At 42.4% G+C, this 27171-nt stretch overlaps 4 protein-coding genes across 14 annotated transcripts in view; 1 reads left to right on the forward strand and 3 right to left on the reverse strand.

Moving 5' to 3' along the window:
* The window catches only part of RC3H2 (ring finger and CCCH-type domains 2), a 49922-nt gene extending 48759 nt beyond the window's left edge, over positions 1-1163 (reverse strand). For all 6 annotated transcript variants that reach the window (XM_084798456.1, XM_084798455.1, XM_084798454.1 and 3 more), the window contains exon 1: positions 908-1163. The gene's annotated coding sequence lies outside the window, so the exon portion shown is untranslated. The remainder of the gene's footprint in view (positions 1-907) is intronic.
* Positions 1164-3686: 2523 nt separating this feature from the next.
* ZBTB6 (zinc finger and BTB domain containing 6) lies at positions 3687-23824 on the reverse strand. 4 transcript variants are annotated; one of them, XM_084799784.1, is made up of 2 exons: positions 23359-23824; positions 3687-8056 (listed from the first exon to the last, which is right to left on the reverse strand). In XM_084799784.1, the coding sequence occupies exon 2, from the start codon at positions 8045-8047 to the stop codon at positions 6776-6778; it is 1272 nt and encodes a 423-aa protein (XP_084655910.1). In that variant the 5' UTR covers positions 8048-8056; positions 23359-23824; the 3' UTR covers positions 3687-6775. The 4 variants fall into 4 exon arrangements, with proteins under 4 accessions (XP_084655910.1, XP_084655909.1, XP_084655911.1 ...); XM_084799783.1 differs by lacking the exon at positions 23359-23824 and adding an exon at positions 9073-9226; XM_084799785.1 differs by lacking the exon at positions 23359-23824 and adding an exon at positions 8954-9111.
* On the reverse strand, positions 10691-23350 carry ZBTB26 (zinc finger and BTB domain containing 26). 2 transcript variants are annotated; one of them, XM_084799782.1, is made up of 3 exons: positions 21775-23350; positions 14421-15700; positions 10691-13002 (listed from the first exon to the last, which is right to left on the reverse strand). In XM_084799782.1, the coding sequence occupies exons 1-3, from the start codon at positions 21846-21848 to the stop codon at positions 12947-12949; spliced, it is 1410 nt and encodes a 469-aa protein (XP_084655908.1). In that variant the 5' UTR covers positions 21849-23350; the 3' UTR covers positions 10691-12946. The 2 variants fall into 2 exon arrangements, with proteins under 2 accessions (XP_084655908.1, XP_084655907.1); XM_084799781.1 differs by having other exon boundaries at positions 10691-15700; positions 21775-23349.
* A 118-nt stretch (positions 23825-23942) lies between the features above and the next one.
* The window catches only part of RABGAP1 (RAB GTPase activating protein 1), a 138260-nt gene continuing 135031 nt past the window's right edge, over positions 23943-27171 (forward strand). The window contains exon 1 of one of the 2 annotated variants that reach the window (XM_084798465.1): positions 23943-24119. In XM_084798465.1, coding sequence (XP_084654591.1) covers positions 24085-24119 — 35 coding nt within the window. In that variant the 5' untranslated portion in view covers positions 23943-24084. The remainder of the gene's footprint in view (positions 24120-27171) is intronic. The other variant, XM_084798458.1, reaches the window with a different exon arrangement.

Genomic DNA, 27171 nt, shown 5'->3' on the forward strand with positions numbered 1-27171 from the left:
AATAACTGAGGTGGAGCTTAAACAAAAATACAAACAGGTTGAGAATCATAGAATTTGACGACTTTATGTCTGTGATTACTTGAGACTATTTTGGTGTGAAGGCTACGTCTACCAGAATCTTAAAACTCTGGTGATTTCAAGGATGGAAATGACAGATACCCTTATCCCCTTCCTTCTTGAAAGCTAAGGACAGAGAAAAGTACAGCTGTTTCTCTTAGAAACAAAGATGCTTTCTACCATTCTCCTAAGATGGTGGAAGAGTCTCCTCAAGAGGCTCCCCCAAGAAAAATAAGACGAACGAGGGAACGAAGGCTATAGCCCAATTCCCTCGCTGGGCTTCATGCCTCTGCTCCTAGTCACATCCCCTGCGCACCCTCTCTGGTCCAGCCATCTCCCTCCAGGGGAGGTTAAGCCCTCCCTGGGCATTGTTTGGCCAGGATCTCTTATTTACACCATTTCAGATCGCCTCCACCATAGCAGCGCTGGGGTCTCGGCAAGCCCCGGGGCTGAAAGGAAACACTGAGACAGGACCTGATCTCGGGGACCTCTTCAAAAGCCCCTTTTCCTAATTGGAGTAAGCAAAGAAGGGAGCCGGCCACCGCTTGGGTGGGCTCCTCAGTGGTCAGCGGCGTCCCTTTAGCCGGCGTCGGAGGAAGGTGGCCATTTGAGCGTTTCGCTTCGTGTCAAAAAAAAAAAAAAAAAAAAAAAAAAAGCCCTACCAGAGCGAGGGGCCTCCTCGGGGCCCGGGTTCCGCCGAGTGTCAGGTGCGGCCCGCGGCTCCCAACCCTCGGGGGCACCGGCGTCCACCGAGCACAGGCCGCCGGACACAGACAGCTCCCCGCCCCACCTCTGGGGACCCGGCAGTGAGGCCGGAGCCCTAGCCGCATCGTGCCCGCCCCCGCCCTACCTGAGGGGCCCGGGCGGGGTCGCTAAGGGCCGCTCCCTGGGGCCCCGCGACGGCGCGGCTCGGCGACGGTGGCGCCTCGTCTCGCCGGGGCAGAGCTCGGCGGCGGTTTCAGGGCCTCAAACTCCATCGGGAGCTACAGGGACAGCCCCGTTGGCGGCGGCGAAGGCCGCGACGGGGCCTCCTCCTCCTCCCTCCCTCCGCCTCCTTCTCCTTCTCCTCCTCCTCCTCCTCCTCACCACGGAGGCGGACCTGGAGGGATCCCGACTTAGCTCTCGCGAGAAGATACTGTTCACTTCACGCGAGATTACGCAAGCCCGGGAGTTGGGGTGGAAGGGAAGCTTAGTGCCCCCCCCCCCACCACCACCCGCACCTAAACTGCGCGTCAGTTTCCCTCAGAAGAGAGCCGCCCTCGTCAAATGACGAGGGGGCCCCAGAGTACTGTGGGAGATGCTGTGAGGACTAGGGAAGCCGAAGGGATTTATGGGAAACTCTGGACATTCATGTAGGCTTGAGCTAGGCGACTTGCGGGCTTGAGCCAACATTAAACTTCCAGGGTGAAAAGCTTATCGTCCATTGAGCAGAACCTGATGCATCTATGTTAAATCCTACTTTACTCTCTTGTAATGAGATACTGACCACATTAGCAAATAATTCTGCAGTTAACAAAACCAGGACCAAAGTGAAAACGTTTGTTTGACAAACCCACCTACCTCATCTAAAATCCCAAATACCTCTAAGGGGAAAGGATCAAAATTTACAAGTGTTGGAATTGTAGTTCAGTGTTTGTTAGAGGATTTGTGGCAAACTGTAAGGTAGGAATTTTCCTTTCATGTTCTTATAAATGAAGAAAGACTGGGAATAAGGACGAGGGAAGCAACAATTATAACTGCTATATGCCAGACTGTATAACTGATACTTTAAATGTATTTTAGTTTTATTTATACTTAATTTACTTATCAAAGTAATCCTCAAAGGTTGACCAGTACTGTGTATCCTTTGTTAATGATATGTAACTGAATGTGACACGAGATGTTAAAAAACAAAAAATACATAATCATAATCTGTATATAAATCAGCATACGGAAAAGTAACTCTATAATGAGGCTTTAAAATATATGAGTTGTAAACCAGATGTGATAGTGCGTGCCTGCGTAACGAGCAATTGAAAGGCTGAGGCAGAATCATAGACTGGGCTGCACAGCAAGAATTCACCCTACCCCCCAATATTTGTACACACACACACACACACACACACACACACACACTGGGCTGCACAGCAAGAATTCACCCTACTCCCCAATATTTGTACACACACACACACACACATGCTCCATAACCACAGCAGCTCACAACTACCTACAACTGCCACACCAGGAGGGACTCAAAGCTTCTGGAAAATGTGACAAGAAAAGACGGTTTTGCTTTTGGTGTGTGTGTATCCCTGGCTGTATTGGAAGTGGCTCTGAAGACCAGGCTGGCCTCAAACTCAAGAGGTCCAGCTGCCTTTGCTGGGATCAAAAGCTTGCACTACAACCGCCGCTGCCCCCACCACTTTTAATTCATTATTCCTATTTTCATTCAATTATGCTAATCAAAAAAGAAAATTTGCCAACAATCAGGTGTACATTTCTGGGGTTTTTTTTTCCTTTTTTTTTTTTTTTTTTTTTTTTTTGATTTTTCCAGTGAGGGTTTCTTGTGTAGCCCTGGAACCCAATCTGTAGAGCAGGCTGGCCTGGAACTCATAGATCTGCCTGCCTCAGCATGAGTGCTGGGATTAAAGGTGTGCACCATCACCACATTTCTGTATTTTCAACTGGACAGTAATGAGTAATTTTTTTTTTTCTTTTGGTTTTTCAAGACAGGGTTTCTCTGTGTAACAGCTCTGGCTGTCCTGGAACTTGCTCTGCAGACCAGGCTGGCCTCCACCTCCCAAATGCTGGGATTAAAGGCGTGCACCACCACTGCCTGGCATAGTAATGATCAATTTTATATATACGTTTCTTAACCTACTATGTATCTAGGCATATGTGTGTGTGCATTTCCCATTATATTTCTATTTGATACACTTTTCCAGCTCATAGAGGAAAGATTCCCCAAATGTGTAAAACCACATTACAAGTAAAACCATCTTCTTTTCCCTGTCAGTTTTTGTCTTTTGTTTTTGTTTTTCAAGACAGGGTTTCTCTGTGTAACCTTGACTGTCCTAGACTCACTTTGTAGACCAGGCTGGCCTCAAACTCAAGCGATTTGCCTGCCTCTGCCTCCCAAGTGCTGGGATTAAAGGTGTGCACCACCACGCCTGGCTCCCTGTTTTTTTATTTTTTTATTTTTATGCCTGGCATTATTTTTCCAAATTGATTTCAAAACTTTACATATATTGTTTGTTTACCTCAACTAATATACAAGCCACAGGAGAGCTGGTATTCTTTCCTTACCTTTTAGTACAGATATAAAGAAACCCACTAGGCAGTTCTAAAATGATTAAGTAGCCAGGAGAAACTGAGTCCTGGGGCAGGGCAGACTGCTGGGTGGGAATGCAGATGACTACTCTACACAGCGACTGAGGGTAGTTCCCAGCTCACAGCTGCCTGTAACTGCAGCTCCAGGAGGGAATGGATCCACAGCTTCTGGCAAGCACATGGCCACACACATACATGTAACTGAAAATAATAATAAGTCACACAGACACACACCCCTCCACACACATTATTTTAAAAAGCCTTATTACAAAACAGAAATTGAATCCTTTAAAAACTCATAGAACTGCACAAGCCCAAAGTTCTCCATTCCCACCTGCAGTTTATTGTTCTATACAAACATAATTACATCCAATGAAACGAGGAAGGGATTTTTCTCTACAACAAAGTAACAACTACCTTTTCAAGATCTTTTACGTATATAAATGCAGTGAATATAGGCTTAACCCAAACATACTGCTTTTTCTGTCATGTTATAAACAAACAGCTACAAGTATTTAAAAAGGAATAAATGCTATACTTTACTTTGTATTCTTGCATCTTTTAACAGATTTTACTTTGCTGAATTTCTCAGACATGTCATGCAAACAGATACTGTCCCAGGAATGTTTTCTGTTTGTTTATATTTTTATTTTTGTTTTTTCCTAAAACAAGGTCTCAGGTAGCTGAGGCTGGCCTCAAACTTAGCTATATAAAGAAGGCTGGCACTGAATTGGTTCTCTTGCCTCTACCTCCCAAGGGCTGGGATTACAGACAGGCATGTAGACTTCGCCCAGCTCCTAGGAATGTTTGGAAATCAATCTGTGCATGTAATGGAAATAAATAATATAAATAACAACTACTTTATAAAACAGCTTTCTACAAGCAAAACTTTCAAAGTGCGCACAAAATTTTTTACAACAGTCTTACAAGGCACACATCAAACTCAAACACCTTCAATCAAAATGGTCCAAACACCCAATATAGTAGATACCACTTCCTAAGAGAAAATCTGTCGTTTACTATAGTTCCCTTCTCCACCCATCCCTAGCCCTCCCCTCCAGACTTCAACTCAGGAAGCAAAAGTAAGAGAAGCACTTCAATCACAAGTAAACTGTTTCTCAGAGGGAAATGCGTTCACAACTGTAACTGGCTATTCTTGAGTCATGTGGGACAGGAAATTAGCCACCGAACCAGTGCTTTATCAGTGGAACAAAGTGTTTACCTTAGCAAAGTTCTGTTTCTAAGAGAGTATTCAAACAGGAGTGTGTTCCTAAAGACATAAACGTCTCCTCTGTTCACATGAAGAATATAAATTTGTAGAAATGTAGGCCTAAAAATACTTCTACAAATTATGAAGATCAATGTTATTTTATATAAAATTAAGAAAAGCTAAAGGGCAGGTAGCCTGCTCAATGTCATTAGTTAGTGACTTGGGTTAGGACATAAACTGTGAGACTTAGATTCTTTAAAGTCTCTCCCAGAGTTAAAATTCTATTTGGAGCATTATTCCCACAAAAGAATCACAAAATTGTATTTAACACCTATGATTTTCACAAAACCCTTATATAGTACAAAGTATATTACATGTTAAAATACAGAAGAGTGTCAACAGAACTTAAATACAGTATAAACTCTATGTAGAGCTGAGTTATGTAGAGAAACAGGACAGCTTGAAGGTGAGTACTTCCTATGGTAGGGAAGGTACTCTGCCCTGCAGTAATTTTTGCTCTTCATTGTAAAGGCAAAAGTTTTGAATTTAGAGGTATTCATACAAATGAGACATTATAACTAATTCTAGTAGCTTTTCAAACTTAAAATATTCACCTGGTTATGCTTGAAAAGAAAATGTACATATAGGCAACTTAAAACAAAAAAAGGGGGCCAGGCATAATCCCAGTGCTCAAGAAGTGAGGCAAATTCAAGGTCAGCCTACCGTCAAAAGCAAAATAAAAACAAATGAGATGTAATCTGAATAAAGTACCTAAATTAAAAAAATTTTAAAGTAAAAACAAACAAACAAACAAAAAAAAACAGTAGCTAGGCCTGGTGGCACATGCCTTTAATCCCAGAACTCGGGAGGCAGAGGCAGGCAAATCTCTGTGAGTTCAAGGCCAGCATGGTCTACAAATCAAGTGCAGGGCAGCCAGGGCTGTTACACAGAGAAACCCTGTCTTGAAAAACAAAACAACAACAGTAACAACAACAACAAAAAGATATAAAAGTAACGATTTGCTAATATAAACATAAATGAAGCTCAACAAGATTATGGTTGGGTTAAAAAAAATAAAAAGAACATACTATAAGATTCCAGTTTTATATAACCACACATTATACCAAATTATAGTGATGAAGAACTCAGTAGAGCTGGAAGTGGTGGTTTATGCCTGTAATCCCAGCACTCAGGAGACAGAGGCAAGCAGATCTCTATGAGTTCAAGGCAAGTCTGGTCTACAAAGCCAGTCCAGGACAGCCAAGGCTACAATGAGAAACCGTGTCTTGAAAAATCAAAGCAAACACACCCACACATACAACAACAAAAACAAAACAACTCAATTTATAGCTAGAAGAGGCGACTACAAAGGAAAAGCATAAGGAAATTAGGGAAGGTGATGAAATTATTTATGTCCCAATTGTAAAAAATTATATATATGTTAAATTCATAGAAAATAACTCCCCAGAGAAAGGTCAATTTTAGTGCATGCTAACCAAACAAACAAAAAAAGCAACCCTACATAAATGGTAGAACAAATGTCTATGATGAATCTGGACTAGTTAAGAAAAGTAACTTTCCAATCTATGCCAAGAAAATACTTGCATTGGCCACATAGTTCTTAATCCAACTATGTTATATATGATCAGGAAAAGGATCTAATTACATATTCTCCTGGACATTTAAATGATGCAATTCTAAGGGCATTCTGCTGGTCCCATGTGAATCTTAATTGTGCTCCTTTAGTTAGTTTAAGACAATACCTTGGTGTTCTTGTTATGACTTAAGAACACTGGTTAAACATTAAAAAGAAAATCGTTAGTCCTATCTGCTTTCAAAATTAACAGTGATGGGTAACACTATGCTTTCAAATCTATTTTCTTGTCATTCTAACTCATTAAAGTTACTACATAGTTAGATTCAACATTTAATCACGTATCTAAAAACTACAAATAAGAATCTGGAATTACTGCTGAACAGAGGACTAATACATAATGTTTGAGACAATGTAGAACCCCATAAACTTAATGACACCATTCACAACTTTGGAACTATTAGCAATTCAGAATGAATAACACGTAAGAACAAAAATAAACACTAAAGGTTGCGGGGATGGGCAACACACTACAAATGCTGCATCTTTACAAACAGAGGTGCCTAAGAGAGTGAGTCCCTTTACTTTGCAAGTTCATGATTTGATTACAGTAGATTCTGCCTTTTGAGATCAGGCCGAGATAGTTTTTCACCACTGCTCCTTCCATGTACCGAAGTTAAGTGTTTTTTGAGAGCAGATTTGTGTTTGAAATCCATATCACAACAATGGCATTTATATGGCCGGTCCCCACTGTGTATGTTCAAGTGGTCCTGAAGTGTGCTCTTAGCAGTAAAGGTCTTCAAGCACACGGTACACTGGAAGGGCCGTATACCCATGTGTCCTCGAATATGGCGGTTGAGATTTTTCTTCTGTGTAAATGTTTTCCCACATTGCAAGCACAAGAAGAGTTTGTGCATCTTGAGGTGGCGCAGATAGTTTTCTACGTGAAGAAAGCCCCTTGGACACCTGGGACACTGGTGCCTCAAGGTAAAATTCTCATCCTGATTCTGAATCTCATCGACTGGACCGTGACTTCCATCAGCATTCTCGGAAAATAAGCCTTGATTTTGATTTCCAGGAACTTGTACAACTCTGCTCTCAACAGTAGAATTGATCAATGAATGCTGGGTTTCAGAGAAATACATGCCCGCTTTGGATGAGGTGCAAGGCTCTGAAAACTGCCCATTCTCTGCATCCTCTGTACTGATGGATTCGACATGGAGAATACAAATCTCATTCTCTTTAAAGCCACTATCTACTGTAGCGAGCTCTGGTGATGCCATTCCCCTCCGCTCTGCTGTCAGCCTCTCTACAGCGGACTGTAACGTGCTGCTTTCTTCTTCTTTAACATGGAAATCTAGGTTTACGGGACTATCTTCTGAAATTTCAATGATTTCACAGTCTTTGTCAGAATTTTCTTCTTCATTCTTAACATCTGTGTCTGAGGACTGACACAAGTCAGTGTGTTGGTTATTTTTCATAGAAAGATCAATTTCCAGATACTTCGACAAAGCTTCGGTGCATTTTTCTACAATGTGAACCATCTGAAGGTAACTGGCAGCAGTCAAGTATTTCAAAAGCTCCTTTCTTTTCACTTCAAGTGCTCCAGTATAGCAGGACAGGAGCAACTTCCTGCCAACTTCTGCACTCTGCAGGATGGTGATTCTGACATGTTTTGACTGTGTGAGTAAAAACTGATCTCTCATGAAAGTGGAGCAAGCAGCCAAAATCACCTTGTGCCCCTGGAACTCAGTATCGTTAATATAAATCGATACATCACAGAATAAATTCTGCTGTCTCAAGAGGTTCATTTTCTGTAGGACCACATCTCCTTGTTGTTCAAACTGGAAGTGTAGAACGTCAGACTCGGCAGCCATGGTCGCAATCTATGCGAAACAGAGCACAAGCATTGATAGAGGATAGGCAATGTTTTTCCATATTATTTTTATACAGTGCTTCCCCCCCCCCCCCCCACTTCCCAACCTGTATTGGTCTAAAATGAAGACCCAAACTATACTTCCGGGGGCTAGGAGTGAATCTGTTCCCAAATCACCATCTGTAAATCAAAGAAATCAAAACGTATTTTTGTATCATCTCATGGTACATAATTTTTTTAAAATACCAGTAATGAGTACAGTGACACTAAGAAGTACACGTAACACCTTAAATTACAAAATGTAATCCATGTTGGCTATTACCCACCACTACCAGAAGTCCCCAGTCCTGACGGCCTTGGACACTGTATGACTCAACAGGTCTCCTGACAAAGCACTCTTTTAACTACCATCCTGAATTCCCACCAGAACATTATGACTAAAAATGAGGAAAGAAAAAAAAGAAAGAAAGAAATGCTCTTTTGGTTTAACTCCATCATCTCCCCACTTCCCAGACACCTTTTGTTTTTATAAAGAATGCAAACTCCTTCAGGATTTCCCCCTAACCTATCTTTTACTGATTGATCTCGGTGGTCTTTCATAAACTCAGCTCCTTCATATTAAATTGTTTATTGCTGCACAGATAACACCAAGCGAACATAACCCCCCTCCATTTGCCTATTTATTACATTCACGATTCCAGTTCCCACGTGCTTTAGCTCCGTGGAGCACAACGCAGGGCTTGACGTGACCGGGGATTACCCTCTCCCTGGGCATCTTCTCTCCAGACTGTGTTCACCCAGCAGCCACAGGAGCACACACAGCAGGAAGAGCGGACAGGAATCCTAGACCGCCCGCCGGCCTGCCAACTCCCTCCAGCCACACACACGGTTTCCCACGCCGCCTTACTTTGGCCGGCGAGGCGGGTGCGGCGCCAGGCTGGAACCGAGGCCGCACGGGGCTGCACCCCCGCGGGGGCGGCGTCCTTTTACCTCTCCCGCTGGCAGGTCTCCTTCACTTTCACTTACCGACTAACAGAACTGGCTTTGAGGCGTCCGCGGCAACCGCAGCCCAGGCCGGAAAGTGGACTTAGCCTGGGAGGAAACGCTTCCGGAGTCAATCAGAGTTATTCCTTACCGGGACTGTCTGGACGCCCCGGAAGGACATCCTAAGACGCTTTTTTTTTCCCCCTTCACTTTTTCCGCTCCTGGAATGACAGAAAAATGCCTGAAAACCGGCAGCCGGATCTTTTCTGGTTGGTCCTGCTGTCAGTGAAGAGAGCTCAAGGCCAGAACCGCAGACAAGCTGAGGGGCGGGGCGGAGGGACCTCAGGGCTCTGTATCGGAGCTCACCTACCCTGAGCCCCATCAGGACCCCGCGGCTCTGTATTGGAGCTCACCTACCCTGAGCCCCATCAGGACCCCGCGGCTCTGTAGTGGAGCTCACCTACCCTGAGCCCCATCAGGACCGCAGGGCTCTGTAGTGGAGCTCACCTACCCTGAGCCCCATCAGGACCCCGCGGCTCTGTAGTGGAGCTCACCTACCCTTAGCCCCATCAGGATCCCGCGGCTCTGTATCGGAGCTCACCTACCCTGAGCCCCATCAGGACCCCGCGGCTCTGTAGTGGAGCTCACCTACCCTGAGCCCCATCAGGACCCCGCGGCTCTGTAGTGGAGCTCACCTACCCTGAGCCCCATCAGGACCCCGCGGCTCTGTATCGGAGCTCACCTACCCTGAGCCCCATCAGGACCCCGCGGCTCTGTAGTGGAGCTCACCTACCCTGAGCCCCATCAGGACCCCGCGGCTCTGTATTGGACCTCACCTACCCTGAGCCCCATCAGGACCCCGCGGCTCTGTATTGGACCTCACCTATCAGGACCTGGCCCCGGTCTCCAGACCGCAGCTCCACCACTGTACCTGCCTCCCCTCTGCCATGTGCCTTTTCCTTTGACAACCTCCTTACCCTGCTTTAGGTAACCGGTCGCGGCTCCAAAAGCCATGATGATAATTAAACACAGGGCCTCGCGGATGCTTTCTTTCCCACTTAACCTTTCAAAAGCCGTTTATACTGAATATACAGTATCTCTACGCTGCTCCTCAGTAAGTCAGGACCCAGCTGGAAACGACTTAGCTTCAAAACTGCACTTACATACCCACATCAAAATATATGCCACATCAAGGGAGGAGAATTATGTAGGACAATATTTCACTTTCTTTGCATTCGCAGAGTCTAGCATTCAGTTCCTATTTTTGCGGAGTGAAGGGATGGCTGATGATGATGATGACGTGTGTGTGCCCCTGTTGCCAGGAACAATGCCTGGGCCTCCAGAATGTTAGTCAAACACTCGGCTACTGATAAACACACACCACCCCTGTTCTTTATTCTCAGCAGCTTCATAAAGAAATAACTGGTTCTACTAACAACTAATTTCTGGTTAACCCATATTTTCTTCAAAGGTCAATCTCAAATTTCTCCCTTAGTGCTGAGAATCAAACCCTGGGTATTTGCATGCTGGGGAAACACTACTACTGAGCTTCATTTTCAGCCCCTTACCACCATTAGCATATGTTTTAAAGAATTTAAATTCAAATTACCGAGAAGTAAAGGACGAAAGGCAGTAGGGAAATAAGTCAATGACACCACAGTTTAATTGTCAAATTTTATTAAGGAAACTTCCCCATTTTAAGTAAAGAGGTAGTTCAAAGTATGTCTAACATACAACAGATTTAGAACAGCCATTCATGAGCTGAAATAAAATGTTCTAAGTTGTGTGTTTAGGACAGTATTTCAGAAATGTGACACTAGTCACCTTTCACTTACACATCTTCTAAACTAATGCAAACCCACACCTGATTTACCTCAGAGCCACTTCAGTTTGGAGCTTTTTTTTAATATTAAATAATAAATAAATAACAGTAATTAAAAAAAAAACTACAGTGAAGAGAGTCCTTTTCCTTTTGAAGTTTTCCTAAGAATCCATACAACACAAATAGTGAGCCTGGCATGGTGGTGGCACACATCTTTAATCCCAGCACTTGAGAGGCTGAGGCAGCAAAGGGTACATAGTAAAATCCTGCCTCAAAAAAAAAAAAAAATCAAATGCTGAGTAACTAAGGTTCACGCGCCCCCATATAATCACAACTAGTGTTAAAAGAAGCCTTCTACTATAAAAAATATGTGCCTTCAGTAACTTGATCTCTTTGCTAGAAAATCTGAGAAACATGTAAGTAAAGAACTCAAGTCCCAAGAAAATTAAATGTCTCACAGATTTAAGACTTCTCCAGGCAAAAACTGGAGAGACCACAAATCAAGTAAATGGTTTGCACTCGCAAATGGTGAGGACTAAACATGTTAGTAACAGAAAACGTTAAGCAAGCTGACTGTCAGTCACTGGTTCTCAACCTTCCCAGTGCTGTGACCTTTTAATGCAGTTTCTCATGCTTTGGTGACCCCCAACCATAAAATTATTATTATTACTATTATTATTTTGGTTTTTCGAGACAGGGTTTCTCTGCGTAGCCTTGCCTGTCCTAGACTCACTTTGTAGACCAGGCTGGCCTCAAACTTACAGAGGTCTGCCTGCCTCTGCCTCCCAAATGCTGGGATTAAAGACGTGCGCCACCACGCCTGGCCATAAAATTACTTTCATTGCTCCTTCATAACTGCAATTTTGCTACTGCTATGAATCATAATGTAGGTCTCGTTTCCTATGAACTTAGGAAACCCCTGTGAAAGGGTCATTTCACCCCTCTCCCTAAAAGGGGTCATGAGTTGAGAACCACTGCTTTAAATAATAAAACAAAACATGGCAATTTTATTCTTATTAGGAAATAAATTTGAGACCTCCTCTTGCTAAAATCACGTGACACCATAAGCCCTATAAGGGCAGGCAGGGACCATATCAATCTTACTTTCCTACCCTCAGAACATAACTCAGTGCCTGGAAATACCAGTTGCTTACTAATGTTTCTTGAGGCTGTGGGAGTAGCTCAGTGGTAGAGTACATGCATAAGACCTTAGGTTCAAAGTCACCAGCATTTAAAAAAAAAAAAAAAAAGGCTTTTGAGTGACTGAAATACATCAAGAAACAGAGAGATCGGTATTCTTTGAACCCAGGCTGCTTTTAGTCTTCAAAACTACTGACAGTAACCGGACAAATATGAGCAAGTGGAGCCCCACCATCTTGAAATGTTCCTATGGGGGGGAAATGATGTTCAGAGAAAATATTCCAAACACTGGATGAGTGGAGTGCTATTCCTGCATAGAATTGGTGCTCTTTGGACAAATCATAAAAGATTCAGAATGCTAGGAAGCATTACTAGACCATCAGCGAGTAATGTGGGACATAAAGTACCTAGGAGTCTTATTAGCCAATTGTACTCATATTTAAATATTTAGTAGAAGAGGAATTATACCTCAGATCTGAGGCATGTGTAAATGTATCAAATTTTTAAGAAATTAAGACTTCTTGCTATCTCTATATAAAGTAAGTTTAATTTTTGGATTATCTGTCCATGTACTATTATAACTTAAAAATAAAAACAAAAGTCTGGTGTAAATAAAGTTTCTCAAACAAAATCAGGTTCTTATTTGGATCCTTCTTACATTATTCTAACTTGCCTTTCTTTCCCTTTGTAGCCAGACCAGTTACCACTTAGAAATAATGTAATATCCATCTAGCTAAAAAGACAACGTTGATTAGTACACACAGTGCTTGCCTAGCACATGTGAGACAGTAGATTTGACTTCCAGCACCACTACAGTAAAATGATCATATTTATTTAGGTTTTTTGAAATACGGACTCACTCTTTAGGCCAGGCTGGCCTCTAACTTACAACAACCCTCCTGCAACTTTGTAAATTCTGAGATTACAGGCGAAGCCACTAAAATAAAATAAAATTTAAAAATTACCACAAGTCCTTCTGTGACATTTTGTTGAGAAATTCTTGGCTGTCTCTGAAAGCCAAAAGGGATATATGATAGTGAAACAAAGCTGGAAAAATTCTGGTAAGGTATTATTACTTAAAAGATACTCTTTTAAAGCCAAGCTAGAGAGGAAGAGGCAATATGGGGACAATCACTCATATTTAGCCAGATGTATTTTGGCCAATGGTGGCCAGGCTACCTGTTTGACTCTAAATACCCTTATTTAAAATGGCAGAGATAATATAAGCAATCTTTTGAGAGTTTCTAAATTCTCTAGCCATCCTACCACCCGACTGTAGCCCTTGGGTCAGAAACAGGCTCAAAGCTGTCTGAAATTTATTTTAGAACAAAGAATTGTTTTTTGCAACCTTCAATATCAACTATCAAAGGTAGCAAAGTGGACAGTGTATTGTGTACCTCTAGGACTATATAAATGCAAAAATTCTGTTTGTTCTTCTGTATCCCACTAAATTTTTTCACCTATTTCCACGATGAAGGTGCATGTGAAAAGGAAGACCCGGGAACACTTATTGTACACTGACAAAAGTTATGGCCAAATGCACCTTTCTCATGTATAAATGGATATAAAGTCCATTAGTCTTTAGCTCACTTAAGTGTGGCTAAATTACTACCAATTACAAAAGCATCAATAGGGTACACACATAAGCAGCTGGCTTCTTGTTCAGGCATATTATTTAGGAAACCTTCTATGTACCCTCTGTTGTTTTATTATATTTCTTTCATTTGCTGATTATCCTCCCAAGGTGGTCCCTATTTGTCTGCAGATGCTGCTGGAAGGATTGTATTGTGGGTTGTAAGGAAAACTCAATGGGCTGTGTTAGTGTTTAAAGTAATAACTAGTACACTTCTTTATAGCAGCTCCAAACAAAGTACAAATGGCAGGAAGCAGATGCACTCATCAACCTTGGATGAATCACAGCAGACAAAATGAGGCTCTATCACATATCCGGGTCAACAGCAGCATCACCTTCTATCCCAGCTTCATTTCCCCCAAGAAAAAAATGTTAACGTTTCTAAGTATAGCATCTACTAGTAGGAAGTAGGTAATGCTGTCTGTTGGTACCTTCAGAATGTGCTTGGTAGAAAGATTAGTGTCAGTCTAAGACATATATCGACACTAGGTAGACAAATGGAATTATTCCTTAGGAAAGGAAAACAAACACCACAGGATAAATAACTCAAAAAAGAACCAGAAGACAACAAAAGGAAAGCAAAGCCACTGCAGGTGGGAATTGCCTGGTCTGTTAGTGCTTTAATTCACCCACTACCACCTGCTTGGAGGCTTTGGAGAACAAACTATCAAATCACTCCTAAAAACACCTACTATTGCCACGCTCTCAGTCAGCTCTCGCTGTGAGCACCAGGTCCTGTTCAATTTACACACGTACTCTCACTCCGTAAGCTGAGGACAGCTTGGGTTAGTTTACCTGCATCCAGGACCTGTGTTGCCTCAGGCTGTGGCTGACAACCTTTAGAGTCTGTGACTGTTGCACATGCAAAAGAATCAAAATCCACTGTGAGGTCTTGCACGTTCCTCTCATTGGCATTATCAAAGCTGTTTTTGCCATGCAGCTGTTTAAGGTGTTTCCTCAAAACTGGCTTATGTGCAAAAACCATGTCACAATAGTTACATTTATGGGGCTTATCTCCACTGTGAAGGTTAAGATGGTCCTGTAAGGAACACTTCTGAGAAAAGGTTTTCCCACAGATTTTACACTGGAAAGGTTTGATTCCGGCATGTACACGCATATGTCGATGAAGATTGCCTTTCTGAGTGAAAGTCTTGCCGCAGAGTAGACACATAAAGAGTTTGTGCATTTTTAAGTGGTTGGCGTAGTTCTCCAGGTGACGGAACACCCTGGTACACTTTGGGCATTGGTGATGCCACTGTAAGCCTTTGTCTACACCTCGAATATTAGGCCCAAAGACATCTTTTGAGGTCATGATGATGTCATCATTGCCTGTGTAAGAGAGGGCGTAATTGTGGAGATGGCTCTGGTCTAGCTCGCTGACTCTGTTCTCCACAGTTGAGTTTATCAGGGAGTGCTGGGGCTCTGATGAGTGTAAAGCAGTGGGTTCAGAAGGCATGTACTGGCTCTGGTCTTTCTTACTTCTAACCTCGGACACATCCCCAATAGATTCTACCTTGACAATCTGAATATCACTGTCCTCCATGTCCATACTGTCTTCAGATGGATGAATGCAAGGTAAGTCCTGTTTTGGAGAGCCTCTGGCGTCTCCCTGCTGTGCTTTCGATTGGGGAGAAGCACTCTGTGGTTCAGATCCCTCTTTACTATCCATTGGTTGTTTTGGCTTTATAAACTTCCACAGCGCCTGTGTGCACCGTTCTACAATGTGGCTCATCTGAAGAAAACTCGCAGCAGTCAAGTAATTGACCAGTTCCATCTCAGGGAATTCCAGCACACCACTATAACAGGACAAGAGCAACTGTCTCCCCACATCAGAACTTTGTAATATGGAGATTTTCACCTCTCGGGAATCATTCAGTAAAAATTGGTCTCTTAAGAAGGGGGAACCTGCAGCAAAAACAATTTTATGCCCCTGCACCTCAACGTCATCTATGAGAACTGTAACATCACAGAATTTATTCTCTTCTCTTAATTTGTTCATTTTTTGTAACATTGAATCTCCATAATTTTCAAACTTGAAGTGAAGGAGATCTGATCTTTCAGACATTTTGGCAGACCTAAAGAACAGAAATGTAAAAAAGGTGGAATTTAAGAAAATTTAAACCATTTAGAAACCTAAATTTACCTTTCAAAACCAAATGTGTTGTCATGCCTGTTTTATATGTATCCAAAAAGCTATGACAGCAGCTTTCACAGGCCGTTAAGTTATCCTTACCATTATCAGGTGTCAACTGTACCCAAAGAGTAGACATATAGAAACGTACATAACTGGGCGCTCACTCAACCTCTTAAGACACTTAACACAAGAACAATGCTTGAGTTAGTCCAAGAAGTTTATTTTTCACTTCTCAAATGAGAATTCTATTCAAATGAAATCATCATAACTCAAGTGACAATGAGGACATTATTTTCTTTTACATTAAAGATGTACCTGCTTTCTGCCAAAACAAAGTATTCTTTTCTTTTGATTCCTATTTTTATTAACATTTTTTATTTGTTTTGCTTTGGTTTCATTTTATGTATATGGCTGTTTTGCCTGTATGCATATATGTATGTCACATGTGTGCTTGATCCAAGAGAGCAGAAGAGGGTGTCCAATACCCTGGGACTGGAGTTATAGATGGCTGCGAGTTGCCATGTGCATGATGAGAATCAAACTGGAGCCCTCTGGAAAACGGCAAGTGCCCTTAAACTACTAAGCTCTCTCTCCAGCCCGTTGCTTTCTATTTTATTTATTTATTTATTTTTTCTCCTTTATTAATTTATTCTTGCTACATCTCAATGGTTATCCCATCCCTTGTATCCTCCCATTCTTCCCTCCCTCCCATTTTCCCCTTATTCCCCTCCCCTATGACTGTTCCTGAGGGGGATTACCTCCCCCTGTATATGCTCATAGGTTATCAAGTCTCTTCTTGGTAACCTGCTGTCCTTCCTCTGAGTGCCATCAGGTCTCCCCCTCCAGGGGACATGGTCAAAGGTGAGGCACCAGAGTATGTGAGAAAGTAATATCCCACTCTCCACTCTACTGTGGAGAGTGTTCTGTCCATTGGCTAGATCTGGGTAGGGGTTTAAGGTTTACCGCCTGTATTGTCCTTGGCTGGTGCCTTAGTTTGAGCGGGACCCCTGGGCCCAAATCTGCCTATCATAATGTTCTACTTGTAGGCTTCTAGCTCCCTCTGGATCCTTCTACTTTGCCATTCTCCCATGCTTCTCTCATCTAGAGTCCCACTAGAATGTCCTCCCCTCTGTCTCAGTTTCCTGGTAAGTGAAGGCTTTCGTGGGACATGCCCCTTGGGCTAATGTGCAGATATTTTAAAGAGTCTACAGGCATACCACTTGCTGAGACTCCCCTCCCCTTCCTGTTTAAACTGGTATGAATTTATTTGTATAACTACTTATGATAAAAGTCACAGATTTAAAGAGACAGTATTTGGTTACTAACAAAGGCACACTTCTTTATCCTGTATACTATGGATAAATCTAACCTCTTTTGTAAGGAACATTGCTTTACATTTGGGGAATAAAACACTATAAGATAAACCAATCTGTGGGTGTATGAGTGAGAATAAGGTGTGGATTCAATACTTACTAGCTATATTACCTTCTTACCCCTATATGTCCATCATTTTTCATCATGTGGACTACAAGAACTGATTCCTAAATGTTCTCTTTGGCTTCCAGCTCCTTTTCTCTCAAACTCAACTCATACAGCACATTTCAAAAATGCTAGGCTAGCCAGGCATGGTGGTATACGCCTATAATCCCAGTACTTGGGAGGCAGAGGCAGGCAGATCTCTGTGAGTTCGAGGCCAGCCAGGTCTACAAAGTGAATCCAGGATAGCCAGGACTATAAGAGAAACGCTGCCTCAAAAAAAAAAAAAAAAAAAAAAAAAAAAAAATCTAGGCTAGCCTCCTGGTTATAAGCCAATTAATAAAGAACACTAATAAAAGTAAATAATGTTATAATATAGTCTTCTCTGCAAAGGGTTGAGGACATCTACTAGCTCAGAAGTAGATAATTTGCCTCGCCATTTGTGAAGCCCTGAGTTCAATCCACAACACTGCTGTTTAAAACAAAAACAAAACAAACAAACAAAAAAAAAACCCGAACTCCTAATTATGCATACTGCTGTCTATATGGCAAATATTTTTGAGAACGTCTTCATGGACTGATTGCATTCTTTCAAGGTTTTCTTGAAACTTGTGTTGTCATGTGTCTTTCTGAACAGGAAGGATGAATTAGCCACACAAACCCCATCATTTCAGTGTACTAGCCACTAAAGAAACCTGGTATTCTCTTTTTACAAACCAGTCTTCTATCAGGTTAACAGGTATTTCAGTTCTGTCTTTAAAAAACAGTTCTATAAGCTCAATGTGCTAGGAACGCGAGCTTCAATTCTGCGTACTCAACAGCCCCTTACTGCAGAGTCAAGTGAGACTACCAGCTTTTCTGGCCAAATCTAGACTTTTTCATTCATTCATTCACCAATTCATTGATTTGAGATATGGCCTTTCTACATTTGTTTGTTTAGTTAGTTAGACAAGGTCTTTCTATGTAGGTCTGGCAGTCCAGGAACCCATTTCTTTACTGATTTAGATAAGGTCTCTCTTATAAATAAATTTATCTATTCACTTATTTAGACAGGGTTTCTCTATGCAGCCCCCGCTGTCCTGGAACTTATTTATTTGTTTATTTATTTATTTACTTACTTACTTATTGCTGGTCTAGAATTCACAGATATTCACTTGCCTCTGCCTCCAGAGTGCTGGGATTAAAGGTGTGGACCACTATGCCTCTCATCATTTACAGATTTTGAAGCCCAACATTCACAATCTTCATTTTTCACCGAGTATCAGCTCCTGATGACAAAGCCCACGTGTTAACAGTGCTGGAACATACCACAGCTACTTGCTCTACACATCACATACTCTAGAGCAGCGCATTCTGGCCAGTCTAGCCTCTCTTCCTGAGAGGCCCTTGTCGGACCACTTAGAGCACACAACACAGTCCTTCTATGTAACACTCAAACTGCTTCATCAGATACTTCCTTCCTGTCCAAACTACACACCCTGGCGTTAGGCTGCAACAAGCACATCCTAATTCTCTTCTGTCACCTGACACCACATTAAACATACGGGAAGGCTCAGTGTGCAGCAGCTGAACCTACAGGGCTAGGCTCATTAAAACAAAAACAACAAGAAAACTAAGGGGGCTAGAGAGATGGCTCAGAGGTTAAGAGCACTGCCCTTCCAGATGTCCTGAGTTCAACTCACAACAACCACATAGGGGCTTACAACCATCTATAATGTGATTTAATGCCCTCTTCTGTCATGCAGGCATACATGCAGAGCACTGTGTACATAATAAATAAATAAATTTTTTCTAAAATGTCTGTTAAGTAGACCAGATTCATATCTGTGGAGGAATTGCGTGTCTGAGGCCATGAGGGCCTAGAAAGGAATAAAGATGGAATAAGAAACAAGCAAAAGAAAGTAAAAGGTAAAAGAAAGAAAGAAAGAAAAAGGTATTTCACAGAACTTGAAATCTAATGAGAAGAAAAATTTAGACAGATAAGACACACACACACACACACACACACACACACACAGGGGGGGGGGGAAGAGAGAGGAGGCTCAAGCTGGGCTGGAGGCACAAACCTTTGCACACAGTACTCAGAGGGTGAGGGGGATACAGAATGCAAGCTCCAAGCCAGCCTGAGCCACATAGTGAGACCCTATCTCCAAAAACTTCTAAATGTCATAGTTTAGCTGAATGTCACAGAAAGAAGTAAAATTTAGGAGGGTGTGGTACATGCATGTTAGAAATCACAAAGTATGTTTTCTCCTGTGTGGCATTCTGAATGCGGGGATTTAAAAAAAATGATCACAATAAAGATTAGGAATTGCACTGAGAGAGTAGGAATGTGAAAAGCTAATGTGGCAGAGAAACCAAGGACTTTCAAACAGTAGAAAACATTGGAATATTAGCAGTATTTTGAAGCAGCTGAACTATATTATCATTGATCAGTTTTAGTGACACTAGCTTAAAAATATTCATTCTGTAACTAGAACAGTGAATGTTCCAATTTAGCCAGAAGTTATAAAAAATTACCATTATTTCATGTGGCCAAACATAAGTGGCCACAGAGAAACCTGTCTTGGGGAAAAAAGAAAAACAACAACAACAACAACAATAACAACTCTTTAGATCATGCAGGACCAAATTTGTAATACTTTTTCTTTCTTTGTTTTGCTTTTCAAGACAGGGTTTCTCTGTGTAGCCTTGGCTGTCCTGGGCTCACTTTGTAGACCAGGCTGGCCTCGAACTCACAGCGATCCGCCTGCCTCTGCCTCCCGAGTGCTGGGATTAGAGGAGTGCGCCACAGCACCCGGCTAAGTGTGTACTTTTTATGTGTGAAGTCCTAAATCCAATCCCAGCATCACACGTACATGCACAATAGGTAACATAAAGGTAACTGTAGTGCGCACATTCTCAAACCAGGAACAGAAACATACAACACTCGTCTACCTAGATTAATCACTTTTACAAAAGTGATGCCCAATGTCTCCTGAATTCCTGTCATAGTCCAAATATATTGCTAAGTGCTTTATCTAAATTAATTCATCCAGTCCTGAAAATCTCTACTGGTAGGTGAGTATTACCCACATTTTCCTAGAGGAAAATGAAGCTGAGGACACAGACAACATGCCGAAGGTAATCCCAACTTTAATCCCAGCACTCAGGAGGCAGCGGCAGGCAGATCTCTGAGTTCCAGGCCAGCTTGGTCTACAAAGCAAGGCCAGAACAGGCTACGCAGAAAGACCCTGACTTGAAAAACCAGAAACGAAAGAAAAGAAAAGAAAATGCTAACTGTTAGAGCCAAAACCTGAATCAACACATGAAATCTCGGGAGCGTTATGTTATGATCTGTAGACGTGTGTATTTTCGTTACACTTCAGTGAAAGATTTACATCTGCAAAAAGTACAAATTAAAACCAACCTTCGTTAAGGATATATAGAAGACTATGCTAACGAGCCGCTCTGTCCTCACTACCACTACTGCTACATTTATTCTTGACTTTATCTCATGCCTGAACCCTATTACTCATCATCCCAGGGCGGTCTTGTTTTTTAAAGACTCACTTTATTTTTATAAATATGTCTGTATGTCTGTCTGCATGTATATGTGTATGTGCACGCAGGTACCAAAGGTGGCCTCACGGGATCCCCTGGAGCTGGAGTTATAGGTGATGGTAAACCACAGGATGTAGGTGCTGGGAAGCAAACTCTGGTATCAGCAAAAGGAGCAAGCACTCACACCCACGGAGCCGTCTCCTCAGCGTTAGGGCCAGTTTCATTTTTTTTAAAAAAACCATTATTTTGCTAGCCTGTTTCTGAGGCATCACTAGATTGTGCGAAGGTAAGTGTAGTCTTAAAAGCTATGGTTCTGGTTTGTTGCTATGCTTTTGAGATTTAATTCCACAGAAAAGTCTGTCTGTTTTCTCAGTTTCATTCCTTCCCTATAGTAAGAATTCCTAAGTCTCTATCCTCATTACTAATTTTAATCAAGCTTAATCTCAATATACTTGAAAATACCTGCCCTAGGAATTTAATATTTAAAATCATGATGCTTACACTTTGCACTATCCAAAATTCTGCAATTTGAAGAAAAAATATATAGGGGATGGCTGAGCGAGCAGCCTTTTACAATGCCATCCTTTTAACAGATCAAGACAGAAATGATGAGATTGTGACTATATAGAGAAATTTAAAAGAAAAATAATTTAAAACAAACAATCCCCAAACAAATGATCTTCCTCATCAAGACAGAGAACGAGAGAGAGAAACGATGAAAATAAGTCTAAAATATGTGGCTTGAGTGACCGGATTATCTCTGATTGTCACTCACAAGGCTGGTCACTAAAATGTGTCAAAAGAGCCTTTGTGGCACCAGGGTGGATGTTTAGAGACATGCCTGAAGCTGTAGAAGAAACTTCATTGAAGATGGTAAATAATTGAAAATGAAAACAGTGGAGTAGAGGTACATTTAAGTTAGAGCAGAGTGGAAGGGGACCTTACGACAAAGAAAGACAAAACATAGACACAACAGAACATAAACTCGCCACTTACCTCTTCTCAACCTTGCTATCCTTGCAGGTCTCTGTCTTAACCAAGAAGCCTAGCTTTCCTCTCCATGCTCCCATCCCTTGACTCCTGTCTAGTCACCACGTATACCGTGAGGAAAGCATGGGCTCTGGAATCGTATTGCTAAGGTTCTAATTCTGGTTCCGGATTTCTTGCCAACCACTAATAAGTGCGGTTGCTGAGGAAAATTAAAGAAGCCCATCATTGAAGGAGATTTGATTATTTCATGTTGTGAGTGTTTGCCTGCATGCATGTAGGTGCACCACTTGCGTGCCTGGTGTCTGGGGAGGTCAGAAGTGTCAGATTCCCTGGAACTGGAGTTAGGATGGTTGCGAGGCACCAGGAAGGTGCTGAGAACGGAACTCAGGTCCTCTGCGGGCGCTGGGATCACTAAGCCATCTCTCTAGCCTGTTAGCTCATTTTCAAAAGAGCTTAGAATGGTGCCTGTTATGTGCTCCTTAAATGATTTGCGTAAATAAACAAACCCTTCACATTTTCCCCCATTTACAATTGTCGAAACAATTAGGCCATTGATACCTTATATTTTATTACCTCACATACTAAAATTGCTTTTTTTTTTTTACCAGGCCTGTGAATAAAGAAGATACTTTTTTCTTTCTCCATTTCCAGTAGCTGGGAATGACCCAGTGGACTCCCTTCAAAATTCTCTCCTTCTGATATCCAGGTCACGCTGGTTGCTTTGACCCTGTGTTTCTACCTCTTACTGTGGGCTCCAACTTGCTTTTCTGTGTCACCAATGTAGCCACCATCCTTCAAATCGCCTTTCTTTTCAGTGCTCCCACCTTGAAGCCATCTCTTCTCACGGCGCTGCCCACATCCCAAAACTCAGCCCCTTTACCTGTAGCCACAATGTTGGAGCTGATCTCCACACCTGCGTTAGACAGGAATTCAACACAAATACTGACTTTGTAATAATCACTACGCTTCAAATGCCAACACCTAAATTCTAAGACTTCGGCTTTTTCCCCTTTAGGGTGTATAAATATCTGTGACACTCTAGCACTTGCCTCCTTTCTCGTAACGATACTCTATTTTAGATTGTACTGCATCTCACCAGGATGATCTCATTACTCTTTCAAAAATAATCTCCAATAGATTATTTTAGCTTTTAGCTAAGAGAGCCCAGATTCAGCTGTTTCTGTGCTCTAGGCTTCCCAGAGAACAAAATGACTTTCTGCAGACAAATCTGACCATAGCAGTTTCCTGCTCAGAGCTTCAAAAAGAAAACCCATAGTCTGTTACTTCTCAGTAGCAGAACTTTTCCTTTCGTCTGAAAGGTACTTACTTCTACACTTCGTTCTCACCAACTAGGATTTAGAGGCCACGCTCTTTCTACAGGCTTCTCAGCAACTGTCCCGAGAGCAGATGATGGAAATAACCAACTGCATACCCCCACCCTCATACGGGCATCAATTTATTCATATATCTTCTTCCAAACTTGTCTGTGAACACTGGGTCTCTGACGAACCCCCAGTGCTTGGCACAGCACCAGCAATACAAGAGCTGGCGGCCGAGCAGGGGTAAAACCCACCAAAACCTAGGACTTACAGTAGTCTCGCGGTTGGCACTGAAGGCCTTGCTTTGGCTAGCTCCCGCCGTTCAGTTTTCTGCCGGCCTCAACTCCAGCACTTTTTACAAAATGCCCGAGTCTGGCGTCCCGGCCAGACACGGGGCCCTAGGTAGAGGGTCCCAGGCGGCGGTCCCTGGGGCATCCTGAGATTCCTTACTGTAGGAAGGGGAAGAAGGTGGGATGCAGCGTGGGCCGGTCCAATGGCTCAAGTCCCCAAGGGCCTAGACCAGCTCTTCGGATACCATCCCAGGGCAGGTTGTGGCCGATACAGGTCCCCACGGGGGCTCCATTTCCAGAGACCCCGCGCCCCAGCCTGGCCGCTTTCGAACTTACAGACCTGGGGGCAAGACCGCCATTTGGATCTGGCAACGCCAGGAGATCCAGCCCCTCGGGGCTCCGGGAAGGGGGAGGGGCAGGCAACCTGAGCCAAAGGGGGACCCAACGGAACCGGAAGGGCAGCCCTGGCTGGACAAAGACAACTTCCAGGTCCCATGGTCATCTCCGCCAATCGGAATGCTCGGAGGACGACGGGCCCCCGAGAGGGACTTCCCGCGTTGTGGGCGGGGCGCGAGCCCGGGCCGGGGAATCGGGCCGCGGAGGGACTGCTCGGTGTGCTTCGCAGCTGCGGTTCTCCCGTGGGAGGCTGGCCCAGCTCTGTCCTCGGCGGCTGCTGTCACGCAGGGCTCCGGCTGTCCGCTGCCTGCATGGGCCTGAACAGCCTGTCAGCGAGCAAGCCGTGGTAAGTCCCTCCCGCCCAGGGATGTGGACTCGCTGCGTTGGAGCCGGAAATGCAGAAAGCTGTTGGCTCCCCCCTCCACTCCCACTCCCCTTGTGGAGATTGGTGTTTCTTAGGGAATCTTCCTTGGGTGTTTCGAGATCTATCTCTTTTCTTCCATAGCTTCGGGTACCTTGGCCGTTGACAAAATCTGTCGTTAGCTCCAGAGCCAACCACTTTGACGAACTTCCTCTTGTCCAGTGTTTAGTGTGCCTTTTTGTATCAAGTTCATGCCCAGTCCCAGCTATGGTTCTTGGTTGGCGAACTAATCATTCAGGTCCTCTTCCTGATGAGAAAATCTGGTTATCATTCTGAATCCCCCTTTGCTTTGCCAATTCGCTTGTTTATTGCATTCCCTCCATTTACTTTATTTACCCCTTGGGGGCGTTATTATGCAAAACAGAAATAATGATCATTTTAGTAATTTACCGAACTTTAAGCTAAGCGGCTTTGTACGTGGTTGTATAACCACTACTAGCTATTCCCACTCTTAATTCCTTGTATTCTTTTGTGTATATACGTTTTCCGTACCATCTGTTGAAAACGTGGACCTTTCGCCCATTAAGTGGACTTGTTGAAAAATCGATTCCCTTTGTGAGAGTGTCTTGCTGGGCCGTCTACATTACGGTGATCTATGTTCATCCATGTGTTAGTACCATACTGCTTTAATGACCGTGGATTTGTAGGCAGTTTTGCGCTTATTACGTGTGAGCACTCCATCTTTCTTCAAGACTATTTTGGCTCTTCAAGGTATTTTTCGCTTCCGTTTGAATTTGGTACCAGGAATCGAACCTAGGGCTTTCTTCAGCTGTATAAATACTGAACTACTGAGCTACGTCATCAGCCCTACTTTCATATTCATTTGAGGATTGACTTTACCATTTCTTGGGAAGAGGCTTTTGGAAAGGGGATTTCTTTTGTTTTCTGTTTTTAATGGAATCTGTAGGTTGTTTTGGATAGGATTAAAATCTTTATGTCTTCCTGTCCATAAACACAAGATGTCCCTTTCTTTTGGTCTATATTAATTGCTTTCAGAAATGCTTTCTGGTTTTCTGCATTCTTGGTTCATTCAGACATTTTTATTGGGGTTTGATTTCTTAATTTTCTTGTCATACTGTTTATTGCTAGTGCCTAAAAATATTTTTAAAAACACTTTTTTTAGGTGTTTGCATAACCCTTGAAATTCATTTGTTAGTTCAGGTAGCCCTCTTGTGGCCTCTTTTGACTGTCTACTATAGGTTGATGTAGTCTATGAACAAAACTATTTACTTATCTTCCAACAGGATGCTCTTACTTTTCTTGTCCACTAGCTCTAGCAATTCCTGTTCAGGAATAGTAACTATAAAGTAAAATGGACCTCCTTGTTTTATTCCTGATGTTAAGAGGGAAAAAAATGGTTTTCTTTAAGTTATTGACTATATGTTTCACTATGGCTTTTTCATAAACACTTTGATCATGTTGAAGAATTTTCTGCCAATTCCTAACTCTCCCAATTCCTGAGGCATGCTGTCATGAACAAGCACTGTCTCTGCATCAGTTGAGCTGATCATGTACCCCAGTCCTTGGTTTATCAATGTATTCTGTTGATTGATTTTGTTGAGGCACCTTGGGTCTGGGGAATAGGCTGAATCTTTCCTGGTCATGGCGAAATGCTTTTAATATGCTTCTGGATTTAATATGTTTATATATTGTTGATTATTTTTACATCTAGTCTTCAGTGATACTGATGTACATTTTTACTTAGCTAGAATGCATTTGTCTGGCTCTGCTGTCAGCAGTGCTGGATGCACAAAATGTGTTAGGAAGCATTTATTCCTCAAATTTTTGCAAACGTTTCAGGAAATAAAACCCTGTTAATTCTTCGTTTGTATACATATTTTTCTTTCTGATAATTTTTAAAATTTATATGTTCACTTTATATCTCAATTGTACCCCCTCCTGCCTCAGTAATCCTTTCTTTAAACATTTAATAGAATTCACTGATGAGACTGTATGATGTGAGACTTTCCTTGTTGGGAAATTTTGATGGCTAAGTCAATCGCTTGGTATAAGGTTATTGCTTGGACCAGTTTAGGTCATTTATGCATCTCAGGAATATGTGTCCTTTTCTTTTTTGCTCTGTAATTATTACAATAGTTTCATTTTTTAAAAAAACTATAATGTTGATAGTAATATGTCCCTGTTCACTTATTATTATTAGTTATATATTGTCTCCTTTCTTCATTAGTCTGGCTAAAGGTTTGTCAGTTTTGTTGGTCTTTTTCAGAATTTTTGTTGATTTCTCCCTTGCTCTTTGTTTGTTTGTTTGTTTTTGTTGTTGTTGTTTGTTTTGCTTTGTTTTTTTTGAGACAGGGCTTCGTGTGTAGGCTTGGCTATCCTGGACTCACTTTGTAGACCAGACTGGCCTCGAACTCACAGCGATCCACCTGCCTCTGCCTCCTGAGTGCTGGGATTAAAGACGTGCACCACCACTGCCCGGCTTTTGGTTTGTTTCTTCTGTTATGTTTTTAAATTTTGAAATGGAGTCTAGGCCAGATTGGCCTACATCTCAGGGTTTAGTCAGAGCTTAGCCTTGAATTTATAATCCTCCTGCCTCTGCCTTTCAAGTTCTGGGATTACAAATATGAATTATCTACCCCACAACACCCACCTTTGAGGTCTCAGTTTGCAACTAAATTTCCTTCTGATGGTTGTCATAACTGCAGCCCATAAATTTTATTGTGTTTATTATGTTTGTTTATTTCTAAGTATTTTATAATTCCCTTTGGCTTTCTTCTTTCGGTCATTCTTGTTTTGTGGTCTAATATGTTGACTCTGCTGGTGATTCTCGTGTGCCTGAGAAAAATGTGTATTCTGTGGTTGCTGTATGGAATAGTCCATACATGTATGTTGAATATAATTTTTTTTGTGTGTGATGTTCAATTTCTGCCTTTACTTTTCTTCCATATGGCTACTCTACCTACTGCTGAACATACAATATTGTCATTGTCTCCTCTTAATTTTTATTTTGGAAAGA

The sequence above is a fragment of the Acomys minous genome (genome assembly GCF_964271855.1).
Source record: "Acomys minous genome assembly, chromosome: 10".
NCBI classification, from domain to species: domain Eukaryota; kingdom Metazoa; phylum Chordata; class Mammalia; order Rodentia; family Muridae; genus Acomys; species Acomys minous.

Bases quoted from the DNA above. Each gene is read 5' to 3' on its own strand.
- ZBTB6 (XM_084799784.1), bottom strand. From the start codon at position 8,047: ATGGCTGCCGAGTCTGACGTTCTACACTTCCAGTTTGAACAACAAGGA.
- ZBTB26 (XM_084799782.1), bottom strand. From the start codon at position 21,848: ATGGGAGCATGGAGAGGAAAGCTAGGCTTCTTGGTTAAGACAGAGACC. The intron at 15,701-21,774 runs GTAAGTGGCGAG...TCTGTTCTTTAG, and splicing joins GATAGCAAGGTTGAGAAGAG to GTCTGCCAAAATGTCTGAAA. The intron at 13,003-14,420 runs GTAAACTAACCC...TTTGGCTTTCAG, and splicing joins AACACAGGTCCTGGATGCAG to AGACAGCCAAGAATTTCTCA.